This window comes from Oncorhynchus masou, chromosome 25 (genome assembly GCF_036934945.1).
Source record: "Oncorhynchus masou masou isolate Uvic2021 chromosome 25, UVic_Omas_1.1, whole genome shotgun sequence".
NCBI classification, from domain to species: domain Eukaryota; kingdom Metazoa; phylum Chordata; class Actinopteri; order Salmoniformes; family Salmonidae; genus Oncorhynchus; species Oncorhynchus masou.
In genome coordinates, this window is record NC_088236.1 from 9969246 (window position 1) to 9983828 (window position 14583).

The following is a 14583-nucleotide window of genomic DNA, read 5'->3' on the forward strand; positions in this document are numbered from 1 at the left end:
GTCAGTAGTTTTATGGCTGTGGTCAGTAGTTGTGTGATTGTGGTCAGTAGTTATGTTTAGGAGTTGTGTTCATGAGTTGTGGTGAGTAATTGTAGTCAGTAGTTATGGTCTGTAGTTGTGTTGTTGTGGTAAGTAGTTGTGGTCAGTAGTTGGGTGGTTGTGATCAGTAGTTGTGGTCAGTAGTTGTGTGGTTGTAGTCAGTAATTGTGATCAGTAGTTATGTTTAATAGTTGTGTGGTTGTTGTCAGTAGTTGTGTGGTTCAGTAGTTGTGTGGTCAGTAGTTGTGTGGTTGTTTTAATTGTCTAAACTACAGCTGTTGCATGTCAAAACTGAAAGAAATGTGATGAGAAGTGATCAGGTGAAATATTAAGTGATTGAACAGAGACAGGTTTGCTCTATCCAGCCAGAACAGCAGTATCAAAGTACAGCCACCGTTCTCTTTACAGACAGACAAACCAGCCAGTTGAGATATTTAGAGCACGGGTCACGATCCAGAGAAGGAGGACGAAGCTAGTGATCATTAGAAGTCTTCTCTGTATCATTCCAGGTCGTCCAAACCAGGGTAGCATTAAAAAAAATTAGGGCTCGCTGTTCGGTCCAAAACAGATTCACAAATCATGGGAATTTATTGCCCATGAAGAAGTTGTCTCCCTCTGAGGCATGTGGCGCTAGGCAACAGTTGCCTTGGCAACCCGGCTCCCTCCTTGGCTAAAGCCAGTGTGAGACACATGTTAACAAACATTTGTGCAATGAAAGTAAATACTGCACATTGACCCACAAAAAGTGTTTGCTAGATTCCTGATAGTGGGTTAGACAAAGCAAGGAAAGTGAACTTCAAAACGTGATGTAGTTTTATTGGAATTTGTTGGTAAGTATTGTATCTGCTCGCTTCGGACATGATTTACTGAATCGATGAAGAAAGCAGTTGAGGATTGCTAAAACAGCTTTCCCATTGATTACTTATTAGAAGTGATGTCATAATGGGGCCTTTAGAATGCTGAAAAAAATCCCATGAAAGTGAATGAAGATTGACAAAAAAGACCAAAAAGCTTAATAGTTTAAAACGTATAAAATATATATTAAAAAAAAAAAATTAAGAAACTCGATCCACACCAGTCTACACATTTGTAAATTTGAACAGCATTTCTAGATTAAACGGTGTAAGAGGAGTAGCATTCCAAATAATAACAATAAGAAGTATGTTGAATATTTAAAAGTGGGGCTCTTGCTTTGCAAGCCCCATTAATTATGAAAGTCGTTTTTTGTTGTTGGAGCACGTGCTCCCTGAAAGGTCTGTACATGGCCTTGTAACACAGCCAGAAAGGAAACAGAAAAATAGGTCAAACACTGAAAATCTTTATTTTCTACCAAAGATCATAACAAATCACATTGTCAGAGGAGAAGTAACATAAGTCCATTCCACATAATGCAAGGAGAGGTTTGTCATAAAATACAGCATTGCTAAATGAAAATGTTTGTGAGCAAGACAGGCTACTGCTGGCTATAGCTGGCTTGTGCCTTTGCGGGGCACTGAGACACATAACAAAAGCGTTGAAAGTCTGAAACAAGATATATCATATTAACACACACAAACGAAAACTCATAGTTTCTATCTAATTTCACATCTCTCACAGTTTAACATCATAGCTCAGTTTATAGATTTTATTATAAACTTTAGTTGAAACTTTCAAAACTTTATTTTACAAACTCTTCTGTATGACCATATTTTTACTGTTATTACATTTTTTCTTACTGTATTTCAAAACTTTAATGATAAATGTTAACATACAAGATGTGAGGATATACATACATGTAATTGGTATATAAAATTTTATTGCGTTAAATCCTTTTTGGAATAGGGGGCAGCATTTTCACTTTTGGATGAATAGCGTGCCCAAACTGAACTGCCTCCTACTCAGTCCCATATGCTAATATATGCATATTATTAGTAGTATTGGATAGGAAACACTCTAAAGTTTCTAAAACTGCTTGAATGATGTCTGTGAGTATAACAGAACTCATATGGCAGGCAAAAACCTGAGAACAAATCCAAACAGGAAGTGAGAAATCGATTTTCAAAACAGTGCCTATAGAAATCACATTGTGATATGGGTGAGGTTGCACTTCCTAGGGCTTCCACTAGATGTCACCGTCTTTAGAAACAGGTTTGAGGATTCTACTATAAAGGAGTGGTCTGTCAGAGAGCCTCGGTCTCATGACGTTCACTCCCGACAGAGTTTGCTCTCGTTCCAATGCTTTTCTTCAGACAATGAAATTTTCCAGTTGGAACCTTATTGATGATTTATGTTAAAAACATCCTAAAGATTGATTGCATACATCATTTGACTTGTTTCTATGGACTGTAACGGAACTTTGAGTTTTTGTCTGGAGGAAGTACTCACGCTTCATGAAGATGGATAACTGGGCTGAACACACTAACAAGTGGCTAAATTATGGGCTTTATGGAACAAATCAGTAATTTATTGTTGAACTGGGATTCCTGGGAGTGCCTTCTGATGAAGATCAAAGGTAAGTGAATATTTAGTGTTTTTTCTAGCTTCTGTTGACGCCAAAATGGCGGCTATTTCTTTGGCTGGATTGGGCTCTGAGCGCCGTTCTCAGATTATGCTTTTTCCGTAAAGTTTTTTTTTTAATCTGACACAGCGGTTGCATAGAGGATAAGTCTATCTTTAATTATGTGACTAACACTTGCATCTTTTATCTATGTTTATTATGAGTATTTGGAATCAAGACATTACTGCACGTAAGGCGCCAATGTAAACTGAGATTTTTGGATATAAATATGCACATTATCGAACAAAACATACATGTATTGTGTAACATGATGTCCTATGAGTGTCATCTGATGAAGAGCATCAAAGGTTAGTGATTGATTTTATCTATATTTCTGCTTTTTGTGACTCCTATCTTTGGCTGGAAAAATGGCTGTGTTTTTTTGACTAGGCTATGAGCTAACATAATCATATGTTGTGATTTCGCTGTAAATCATTTTTGAAATCAGACACCATGGGTAGATTAACAAGATGTTTATCTTTAATTTGCTATATTGGACTTATTGTGTGAAAGTTACATATTTAAAAATATATATTTTTGAATTTCGTGCGCTGCCTTTTCAGAGGAATGTTGTCGTGGGTAAAAGGTTAATACAGGAACAACATCCTTTTCAAATTACAAACTGAAATGGTATACCTCGTCGGCTCAGTGAGGTAACATTTTAGTGTGTATTTAGTAGTTTTTTTACACTAAATATGTTCAAAGTGTACCAAATGTTTCAATACACACAAAATGTAACACAATGACACAAAGTGTTGACATTAGATATTTCAAATGAAGAATTGTGTCGAATAAAATGTGATTTTATATCCTGAGTTCTGTTGAAATCATTTGTATAATGGGTAAAAATGTAAGCATTCCAAATTTCCACAAGAAATGTCACTGACGTGTAGAAAAAATGTAAATAAACAACTTGCTTAAAAAATGATGAATAATCTTATAACAAAGGGGAGCTGTTGTATTGTTTTTGTGCATGTCTGAGCAATGTCCTTTCGATTGCCGTTTTTATTTTTATGTTTTCATATGTATCTGCACTATTGTAGATATCAATATTTCATATTTTCTAAAATATTCCAGATTGAGCATGGAGCCTGGTGGCCCTAAATATTTTCTTAATGACGATTAGTGCTGGTGTGTCCCAATGTAACTACATTTGTTTTTAAAAATATATATATTTATTTACAGGCTTCTTGATTCTTATTCGAGGAGACACCGTTTGGCATTCGGAAGTTAGGATTATTTTGAGCGAATAAATGTTGTTATAGCCAATCATGGATGTAGTATTTTGAGGGAATAAATGTTGTTTTAGCAGATTATGGATGCAGTATTTTGAGGGAATAAATGTTGTTTTAGACGATTGTGTCCAAACCAAGGCTGAAACGCATTGTGTTACCAGCCACTAAGGTCAACAAAAAAACTGTTCACAGACTTGTGGTTAAATGCAAAATATATATACAATATGAAAAGATATCAAATAAACTACATATTGACTTTCAGAAAAATTACATAAAAATGTTAAGTGATGTATGTTTTTTTTCTATTTTTCTATTTATAGAAACTTACAAATAGATAGAAGAAAACAATCTGGTCTAATATGAAATCTTCACTAAATAGATTCATTTTTTAAAACTGAACCAAAAAAACGTTCTCCACAGTCTAAGTTCTGCTGCGGCGCATGGATCTGCGAACAGGTGTTGGTTCCATGCTTTTTCTCTTCCGGAGGTTTCTCTTTTCCACAGGGCTCTCTTCCTGCTCTTCATCTGATGAAAGCATGCCCACCTCAGGCTCGACCTTCTCAGGTGTAACTATTTTGCTGCGTTTTGTGGATGTACGCTGCTGTGGTGTGGGTTTGGCCATGGGCGTGGCAGTTAACCTCACTCTCAGAACTCTCGATACCACAGGCTGCTTCTCCGTCTCCATGACAACAGCAACCTCAGGCATCGGGGCCCCTTCCTCCTCTTTTTCTTTTTTCTCCTCCTCTACTACGCTCGCCTCTTCTGCCACTACATTATCCTCCCCTTCTACCACTGTGGGTTCATTTCCTGTTTCCTCTTCCTCTGCATCCTGTTCCTTATAATCCACAGAAGACTTGCTTCGTAAGGACTTTCGTTTGGGTGTGACTGGTGCAACTGTTTTTGTCCTGCTCCTCATTGCTCTAGTTTCCACAACTGGAGGAACTTCCACAACTTCCTCAAGGCTCTCTGCTACCACTTCCTCTTGGCTTGTTGTTGTCGTTGTGCCCTCTTCCTCAACAGCTTTGTCCTGGACTTTGTCTTCTACTTCCTCTGTCGTTTCTTCTGTTTTCTCTGCCTCTTCCGCTTCCACCGCCAGAGTTTCTCCCTCCTCGTCCTCTGAAGCTTTACCAGCTACTTCCTCTTGAGTAGCAGAAGTTACTGTTGCCTTGTCAGTATTTTTTACCACATTGGTGGTGTCTCCTTCTTCCTTCTCTACTGCTTTATCTGTTTCTTCATCAGCTACCTTTTCTTCTTCTGTTTCAGCAGTGTTCTTTACTTCTTCCTTCCGCTCTGTTTGCTCTGCCACCACCTCTGGCTGCTGTGCGATGACTTCTGCCTCTTTTGTCTCTGAAGCAGCACTCTCTGCTGGCTCTTCAACCTTTTCTTCTTCCTCCATCTTATTCTCCTCAACCACCATTTTCTCCTCCAATGTGTTTTCCTCCTCTACATTTTCCTCATTTTCCTCTTCTTCAGGTTCTTTGCGGGCTCGTTTGGATTTGCGTCTTGGTGTGGCAGGGGCAGATCTCCTTCCTCTCCACAGAACATTGGCTTCCACTAATGGTGCCTCATCTTCCTCAGCTGCCACCTCATTTTCCTCCACAGCTTCCGGCACATGCTCAGCCACCTTCTCCTCCTGCTCCTGTTCCTCCACAGCTTCCGGCACATGTTCAGCCACCTCTTCTACTTCTTCTTCCTCCTCCTCATTTTCCTCAGCTTGCTTGCCTCTTGGTGTGAACCTACGTTTTGGAGGATTAACAGGTGTGTTTTTTCCCCCTCGCCTTAGGACCCTTATTTCTACAACAGGAGTCTCTGCTTCTTCCTCAGGTCGTGAGGTCTTCTCTTCCTCAACTGGCTTTTCGACTGCAACACTTTTCATCACTGTTGCCACCTCCTCCACTTGTTCAGCCTCCTCTACCACAGCCCCCGCAGTTGTTGCTTCTTCCACCTTTTCTTCTTCCTCAGTGGTTGCTTCTTCCACCTTTTCTTCTTCCACAGTGGTTGCTTCTTCCACCTTTTCTTCTTCCACAGCTTTTGTTTCCTCTTCAACCTTTACTTCTGCCTCCAGTTCATTCACTTCCTCCAACTTGTCTTCCTCCATACTCTTCACTGTTGCAGCCGCAGCTTCCTCCAACTTTTCTTCATCCACACTCTCCACTGTTGCAGCCGCATCGTCTACCTTTTCCTCTTCATTGTCCTCTTTCTCTTCTTCAGGTTCTATGCGGGCTCGTTTGGATTTGCGTCGAGGTGTGGCAGGAGCAAGGACAGATTTCCTTCCTTTCCTCGTAACTCTGGTTTCCACTACTGGTGCTTCTTCATCCTCTGGCTCCTCCATGCTTTCCTCTTCCTGGACTTGTTTGCCTCTTTTTGTGGACTTAAGTTTTGGAGGAGAAACTGGAACACTTTTTCTTCCTCTCCTCAGAACTCTTGTTTCTACAACTGGAGCCTCCTCTTCCACCTCAGGTAGTGAGGTCTTCTCTTCTTCCTCAGGGGGTGAGGTCTTCTCTTCTTCCTCAGGGGGTGAGGTCTTCTCTTCTTCCTCAGGGGGTGAGGTCTTCTCTTCTTCCTCAGGGGGTGAGGTCTTCTCTTCTTCCTCAGGGGGTGAGGTCTTCTCTTCTTCCTCAGGGGGTGAGGTCTTCTCTTCCTCCTCAGGGGGTGAGGTATTCTCTTCTTCCTCAGCAGGTTCCTCAACTGGATTTTCTACCACTTCATCTGCAACACTTTCCACTGCTGTTACCTCCTCCACTTTTTCTGCCTCTAAAACAATCTCTGCTAGTTTTTCTACAGCCATTTCAACAATTGTTTCCTTTTCTGCATTCATCTCTTTCTTCTCTTCCTCAACTTTCTCCTCTTCCTCAGTTGTTTCCTCTTCCACCTTATCCTGTTCAACTGGTTCAGTTTCAGCTGCAGCTTTAGCTTCTTGAACCTTCTCTTTTACCACAATCTGCAGTTCCTTCTCGTCCTCCACAATTTCTCCTTTCTCCTCCACTGCTTTTACTTCCTCCACCTTTTCTTCTGCAACACTCTCCTCTTCCACCGGTGCTGTTTCAGCTGCAGCTTCCTTTTCCTCCTCCATAGCTTTTTCTTCCTCCACCTTTTCCTCCATCGCTTCTAGTGCAGGTTCAGCAACTGCCTCCACATCCTCCTCTTCCTCAGGATGCCTGCTGACTCGTGTGGATTTGCGTCTAGATGTAGCAGGGGCAGTTGTAGGGGCAGATCTCCTTCCTCTCCTGAGAACTCTGGCTTCAACTATGGGTGCCTCTTCTTCCTCCACAGCTGCCTCTTCCTCCTCTGGCTCCTCCAGCTTCTCGTCTTTCTCAGGCTGTTTACCTTTTCCTCTCAACTTGCGTTTTGGGGGAGAAACTGAAACACTTTTTCGTCCTCTCCTCAGAACTCTTACTTCTACAACTGGAGCTTGTTCTTCCTCATCTACCTCTTCCTCCTCAGGGGGTGAGGTCGTCTCTTCTTCCTCAGGGGGTGAGGTCTTCTCTTCTTCCTCAGGGGGTGAGATATTCTCTTCTTCCTCAGGGGGTGAGATATTCTCTTCTTCCTCAGCAGGTTCCTCAACTGGCTTTAATGCCACTTCATCTGCAACACTTTCAACTGCTGTTGACTCCTCCACTTGTTCTGCCTCTTCACCTACATCTGCTAGTGTTTCTACACCCATTTCAACAATTTCTTCCTCTTCTGCTTCCACCTCTTTCTTATCTTCCTCAACTCTTTCCTCTTCCTCAGTTGTTGCTTTTTCCACCTTTTCTTCCTCTGTGGGTTTTGCTTCTTCCTCCACTTTTTCTTCTGCAACACTCTCCTCTTCTACTGGTGCAGTTTCAGCTTCAGCTTTCTTGTCCTCTTCAACCTTTTCCTCTTTTTCGGGTATTTTGTCTTCCACCCTTTCTTCCACAGTAGCAGTTCTCTCTTCCTGAGTCGTTTGTCCCTCCACCACCTTTTGTTCAGCAACACTCTCCTCTTCCAACGGTGCAGTTTCAGCTTCTGCTTCATCCACTGCTTTTTCTTCCTCCAATTTTTCCTCCACAGCATCCTGAACAGGTGCAACCACCTCTGCCATCTTTTGCTCATTTACCAATTCTGCCTCCACCTCCTCATCCTTCTCCTCAGGCTGTTTGCGGGATCGTGTGGATTTACGTCCGTGTGTGGCAGGGACAGGAGCAGAACATCTTCCTCTGCCTCCTCTCCTCAGAGCTCTGGTTTCCACTACTGGTTCCTTTTCTTCCACAGCTGGGTCTTTCTCCTCCGCTTGCTTGTCTCTTCTTGTGGACTTGCGCTTTGGAGTCGGAGTAGCTGGAATACTTTTTCTTCCTCTCCTCAAAACTCTTGTTTCTACAACTGGAGCATCCTCTTCCTCCTCTAATGGAGCTTGCTCTTCCTCCTCAACTGGCTTTGCTTCATCTTTCTCCTCCACTTTTTCTGCCTCTATCACAGAAACTTCCTCAGATAGTTGTTCTACAAGTAGTTCAATAAGTGTTTCCTCTTTCTTCTCTTCCACTTTTCCCTCTTCCTTTTTCTCCTCTGTGGCTGCTGCCTCCTCCTCCATCTTTTCTTCCACACCAATAGTTTCAGCTGCAGCTTCCTCAATATTTTCTTGTTCCACTCTCTCTGCTTCCTTCTCTTCCTCCACTTTTTCCTCTTCTTCAGTTGTTGCTTCTTCATCCACATTTACTTCTGCAACACTCTCCTCCTCCACTTTTGCAACTTCAGCTTCCTCTTCCTTCTCTTCCTCTACCTTTCCGTCTTCCTCAGTTATGGCTTCCACTGCCACCCTTTCTTCCTCCACACTCTCCACTGTTGCAGCTTCCTCCGCCATGTCCTCTTCATCCATTAGTGTGGCTTTCTCCTCTGCCCTTACCTCCTCCACTGATTTCACTTCCTCTTTTTTATCCACAGCTTCCCGAACAGATTCAGCCAACTCCTCCTCTTCAGGTTCTTTAGTGGCATGTGTGGATTTGCGTCTAGGTGTGGCAGAAGCAGATTTCCTTCCTCTCCTCAGAACTCTGGCTTCCACTACGGGAGCCTGTTCTTCATCTTCCTCAGCTGCCTCTTTTTCCTCTGGCTCCTCCACATTCTCTTCTTCCTCATGCTGTTTGCCTCTTCTTTTGGACTTGCGTTTTGGAGTCGGGGTAAATGGAACACTTTTTCTTCCTCTACTCAGGACTCTGGGTTCTACAACTGGAGCCTCCTCTTCATCCTTAGGTGGCGAGATCTCCACTTCCACAGCAGGTTCCTCAACTTCGTCTTCATCAGTTCCTGCCACATCCTTTGGAGCCTCCTCCTTCACCTCCTCTATCTCTGAGGCCACATGTTCAATCCCCACTTGTGGTTGCAAGATTTGTTTCAAGTCCACCAGCACCACAGTGGCTTTCTGAAGCTTGAGTGTCTGTGTTGTAATAGTTTCTGCAATCTCCTTTTCTTCCTCTACCTTTTCCTCTTCCTGAATTGTTTCTCCCTCCACCACCTTTTCTTCTGCAACACTCTCCTCTTCCACTGGTACAGTTTCAGCTGCAGCTTCAGTTTCCGCTTCCTTCTCTTCCTCCACCTTTCCCGCCTCCTCAGTTCTTAGTTCCTCTGCCCCCCTTTCTTCCCCCACACTCTCCACTGTTGCAGCTGCTGCTTCATCCACTACTTCCAAAGCTTCCTGAATAGGTTCAGCCACCGCCTCCATCTTTTCCTCCTCTTCCTTTTCTACCTCCAACTCTTCTTCCTCCTTCTCCTCTTCCTCAGGTTTTATGCAGGCGTGTGTGGATTTGCATGTGGGCGTGGCAGAAGGAGGGGCAAGAGCAGAAAATCTGCCTCCATTATCGCTCTTCAGAACTATGGTTTCCACTACTGGTGCATCTTCCTCCTCAGCTGGCTCTTCCTCCGCATCTTTCTCTTCTTCAGGTTGTTTGCCTCTTCGTGTGGACTTGCGTTTTGGAGGCGTTACTGGAATGCTTTTTCTTCCTCTCCTCAGGACTCTTGTTTCTACAACTGGTGTCTCTTCTCCATCCTCAGGTAGTGAGGTCTTCCCTTCCTCAGCAGGTTCCTCAACAGGCTTTAATACCACTTCATCCGCAACACTTTCCACTGCTGTTACCTCCTCCACGTGTTCTGCCTTTTCAACTACCTCTGCTAGTTTCTCTACAGCCATTTCAACAATTGTTTCCTTTTCTGCTTCAACCTCTATCTTGTCTTCCTCAACATTTTCCTTTTCCTCAGTTGTTGCTTCCTCATTTTCATTCACTGGTGCAGTTTCTGCTGCAGCTTCCTCAACATCTTCTTCCACCATCTCCGTTTCCTTCTCTTCCTCCACCTTTTCCTCTTCCAGAGTTGTTCCTTCTCCCTCCACTGCTTCCACCTTTTCTTCTGCAACATTCGCCTCTTCCACTATCTCCACTTTCTTCTCTTCCTCCATCGCTTCTGGTGCAGGTTCAACAGTTGCCTCCACATCCTCCTCTTCCTCAGTTTGTTGGCAGGCTCTTGTGGACTTGCGTCCGTGTGTGGCAGGGGCAGGAGCAGACCATCTTCCTCTGCCTCCTCTCCTCAGAACTCTGGCTTCCACTACTGGTTCCTTTTCTTCCACAGCTGGGTCTTTCTCCTCCGCTTGTTTGTCTCTTCTTGTGTACTTGCGCTTTGCAGTCGGAGTTGCTGGAATACTTTTTCTTCCTCTCCTCAAAACTCTTGTTTCTACAACTGGAGCATCCTCTTCCTCCTCTACTGGAGCTTGCTCTTCCTCGAGTGAAGTCTTCTTCTCTTCCTCAACTGGCTTTGCTCCCTCTTTCTCCTCCACTTTATCTACCTCTTCTATCCCAGCAACTTCTTCAGCTAGTTTTTCTACAGCTAGTTCAATAACTGTTTCCTTTTTCTTCACTTCTTCCTCTTCCTTTTCTTCAACTGTGGTTGTTGCTTCGTCCTCCACATTTTGTTCCACACTAATAGTTTCTGCTGCAGCTTCCTCAATATTTTCTTCTTCCACTCTCTCCGCTTCCTGCTCTTCCTCAGTTGTTGCTTCTTCATCCACATTTTCTTTTGCGACACTCTCCTCCTCCACTGTTGCAGTTTCAGGTGGAGCTTCAGCTTCCTCTACCTTTCCATTTTCCTCAGTTATGGCTTCTGTTGCTACCCTTTCTTCCTCCACACTCTCCACTGTTGCGGCTTCCTCCACACTCTCCACTGTTGCAGCTTCCTCCACACTCTCCACTGTTGCAGCTTCCTCCACACTCTCCACTGTTGCAGCTTCCTCCACACTCTCCACTGTTGCAGCTTCTTCCACCATGTCCTCTTTATCCATCAGTGTGGCTTTCTCCTCTGCCCTCTCCTCCTGCACTGGTTTTACTTTCTCCTTATCTTCCACAGCTTCCCGAACAGATTCAGCCACCTCCTCCTCTTTAGGTTCTTTAGTGGCATGTGTGGATTTGCGTCTAGGTGTGGCAGGAGCAGAAGCCGATTTCCTTCCTCTCCTCAGAACTCTGGCTTCCACTACTGGTGCCTCTTCTTCTTCTGGCTCCTCCACATTCTCCTCTTCCTCATGCTGTTTGCCTCTTCTTTTGGACTTGCGTTTTGGAGTCGGGGTAAATGGAACACTTTTTCTTCCTCTACTCAGGACTCTGGGTTCTATAACCGGAGCCTCCTCTTCATCCTCAGGTGGCGAGATCTCCACTTCCACAGCAGGTTCCTCAACTGTTGGCTGCTCCTCTTCCACTGTCTCCTCAGCCTCAACAGGTTTTGTGATACGAGTGGATCTTGGTCTGCCTGTTTCTTCGTTGTTCTCTCCTTTGTCTTCATTGGTTCCTGCCACCTCCTTTGGAGCCTCCTCCTCCACCTCCTCTATCTCTGAGGCCACATTTTCTACCTCCACTTGTGGTTGCAAGGTTTTCTTCAGGTCCACCAGCAACACAGTGTCTTTCTGAAGCTTGAGTGTCTGTTTTGCAACAGTCTCTCCAATCTCCACTCCAAGCTCAGGCTCTACTGCTGTGTCCTCTGTGGCTGTGTGAACAACATCCTGTCAATTATTGAAAAAAGAAAAGAGTGTGTCACTTAAGACTCTTTACTCCTGGACACTTGAAAAACAAATATGTTTACCAATAGTATGAATCACATACATTAGGATTGTGACAAATGAGCAATTTTGTTTTTACGTGTAAGATAACTTTTATTTTGTTTTTCAAAAAAATCCATGTGTATTCACAAAACAGATGGTCTACATCACGCTTTCCGTGGATAGATTACATTTGTGACCGACTCAGTATGTCGCAAGTCACGACTTCACAGGAGAGCTGTTTGAAAGTGATTTTTATTTTATTCATATCAAAATGTGTTTTTTGGGAGAAATTCCTTCTCGAACATGTGAACTTCCATGTGCCTTAACATCAAACTTGTATGCCATCTGTAAGTACAAATAACATCATTAAATTATGAGCCTAATTGGCCACAGAAAAAGAGAGCAACCTTCCGACTAGCCATGATTGGCTGAGATAATGAGTGGGCTGGCCATGCCAAGAGATGAGTTTGGATTGGTCTACCATATAGCAAGCATCTGTCTATTGGAGCTGGTCAGTATGTTTAGGTACTCATGTTGAACACAGCTTTTTTTTATGTATTGCGTAGTAAAACTGCATAAGTTAAAGTGTACTGTTAGCTAACTAACGTTAGCTGGATAGCTCACTAGCTAACGTTGTGTGTATGCTCTCCACTTTCTGGAGGACCTAGTTTTGAAAATCAGTGGAATTTGAGTATGATAGCTAAGGAGATGAAGAAAACACCAGTCTGGATTACATCGTCAAACTAAGGCAACCATGCATGGCATCAGACAGGAGACGTGTCCAACCATGTTGTATACTGGTAAGATTACACGTTTCTAATTTTGACAGAAAGTGGCTTCATTTCAAGTGTACTGTTAGCTAGCTAACATTAGCTGGCTGGGTCGCTAGCTAACGTTGTGTGTATGATCTTATTATTTGTATCTCAGACACATTTGCTTGACTAGTTATAGCCATATAACCTGGTTGGTTAGCTACCTGCAGATTCATGCAGGGTATGAGTTGTGATTATGGTCCATTGTTTAACTAGCTAGCTGGATGTCTTTAAACAAAAGACAACTGAACACTGGAACAAAATAATAAACGTGAAGAAATGAAACAGTCCCGTGTGGTGACAAACACTGACACGGAAGACAAAAACCCACAATCCAAAACTGAAACCCAGGCTACCTATGGATGATTCTCAATCAGGGACAACAATTGACAGCTGCCTCTGATTGAGAACCATACTAGGCCGAACTCAAAAACCAACGTAGAAAAACAAACAGACTGCCCACCCAACTCATGCCCTGACCATACTAAAACAAAGAGAAAATAACAGAACTATGGTCAGAACGTGACAACTTTTAACGATTCATCCTTTAAAAGTTGTCGTACTGCAGCACACCTTGTGGGCTGCCTCAGAATTCTATGGCACGTTATTTAAGTGTCAGCCATTGTTGCCATTAATGCTAGTTAGTGCTAGTTTGACCACCAAAGGGCATCTTTGAGAAGCATTTAACTTTTTTTAATATTGGCTGTTGGAGAGAATTTAAAACATTTTTTTGTAAGAAAATAGTATACGGGATTGATTTTAAGAAGTGTAGCTTAATTAATTTGATTAATATTATGATGTTTCTATTCCAAGAAAAACAAAACCCCCATAGTATCAGTTAACCTCTTGATGCTATGGGGGCGCAATTTCATTTTTGGATGAAAAACGTTCCCGTTTTAAACAAGATATTTTGTCACAAAAAGATGCTCGACTATGCATATAATTGATAGCTTTCGAAAGAAAACACTGACGTGTCCAGAACTACCAAGATATTTTCTGTGCGTGCCCTAGAACGTGAGCTTCAGGCAAAACCAAGATGAGACGGCATCCAGGAAATGAGCAGGATTTGAGGCTCTGTTTTCCATTGTCTCCTTATATGGCTGTGAATGCGAGAGGAGTAAGTCTGCCCTTTCTGTTGTTTCCCCAAGGTGTCTGCAGCATTGTGACGTATTTGTAGGCATATCATTGGAAGATTGACCATAAGAGACCACATTTACCAGGTGTCCGCCCGGTGTCCTGCGCCGAAATTGGTGTGCAAAAGTCAGCTGCAAGTATTTTTCCATGGAATTTAGAGAAGAATGCAAGCTTCCACGAACGATATATCAATGAAGAGATATGTGAAAAAACACCTTGAGGATTGATTCCAAACAAGGTTTGCCATGTTTCGGTCGATATTATGGAGTTAATTCGGAAAAAGTTTGACGTTGTAGGTGACTGAATTTTCGGTTCGTTTCGGTAGCCAAATGCGATGTACAAAACGGAACGATTTCTCCTACACACAGACGCTTTCAGGAAAAACTGCGCATTTGGTATGTAACTGAGAGTCTCCTCATTGAAAACATCCGAAGCTCTTCAAAGGTAAATGATTTTATTTATTTGGTTATCTGGTTTTTGTGAAAATGTTGCGTGCTAAATGCTACTCAAAATGCTAAGCTAGCTTAGCATACTCTTACACAAATTAGTCAATTTCTATGGTTCAAAAGCATGGTTGAAAATCTGAGGGTTAAGAAAATATGGCACTGTACAACGTGACCGGTCGGGAGTAGGCTACTGTACTAAGAGCAAAATAATCCTAACATTTACGCACCCTCCTTTTTTATTTTACCCTTATTTAACTAGGCAAGTCAGTTATTTTCAATGACGGCCTAGGAACAGGGGGTTAACTGCCTTGTTCAGGGGCAGAACGACAGATTTGTATTTTGTCAGTTCGGG

At 42.9% G+C, this 14583-nt stretch overlaps 1 protein-coding gene across 2 annotated transcripts in view; it reads right to left on the bottom strand.

Moving 5' to 3' along the window:
• Window positions 1-1341: 1341 nt before the first annotated feature.
• The window catches only part of LOC135513758 (titin-like), a 56268-nt gene continuing 43026 nt past the window's right edge, over window positions 1342-14583 (bottom strand). For both annotated transcript variants that reach the window (XM_064936666.1, XM_064936665.1), the window contains one exon: window positions 1342-11800. In XM_064936666.1, coding sequence (XP_064792738.1) covers window positions 4232-11800 — 7569 coding nt within the window. In that variant the 3' untranslated portion in view covers window positions 1342-4231. The remainder of the gene's footprint in view (window positions 11801-14583) is intronic.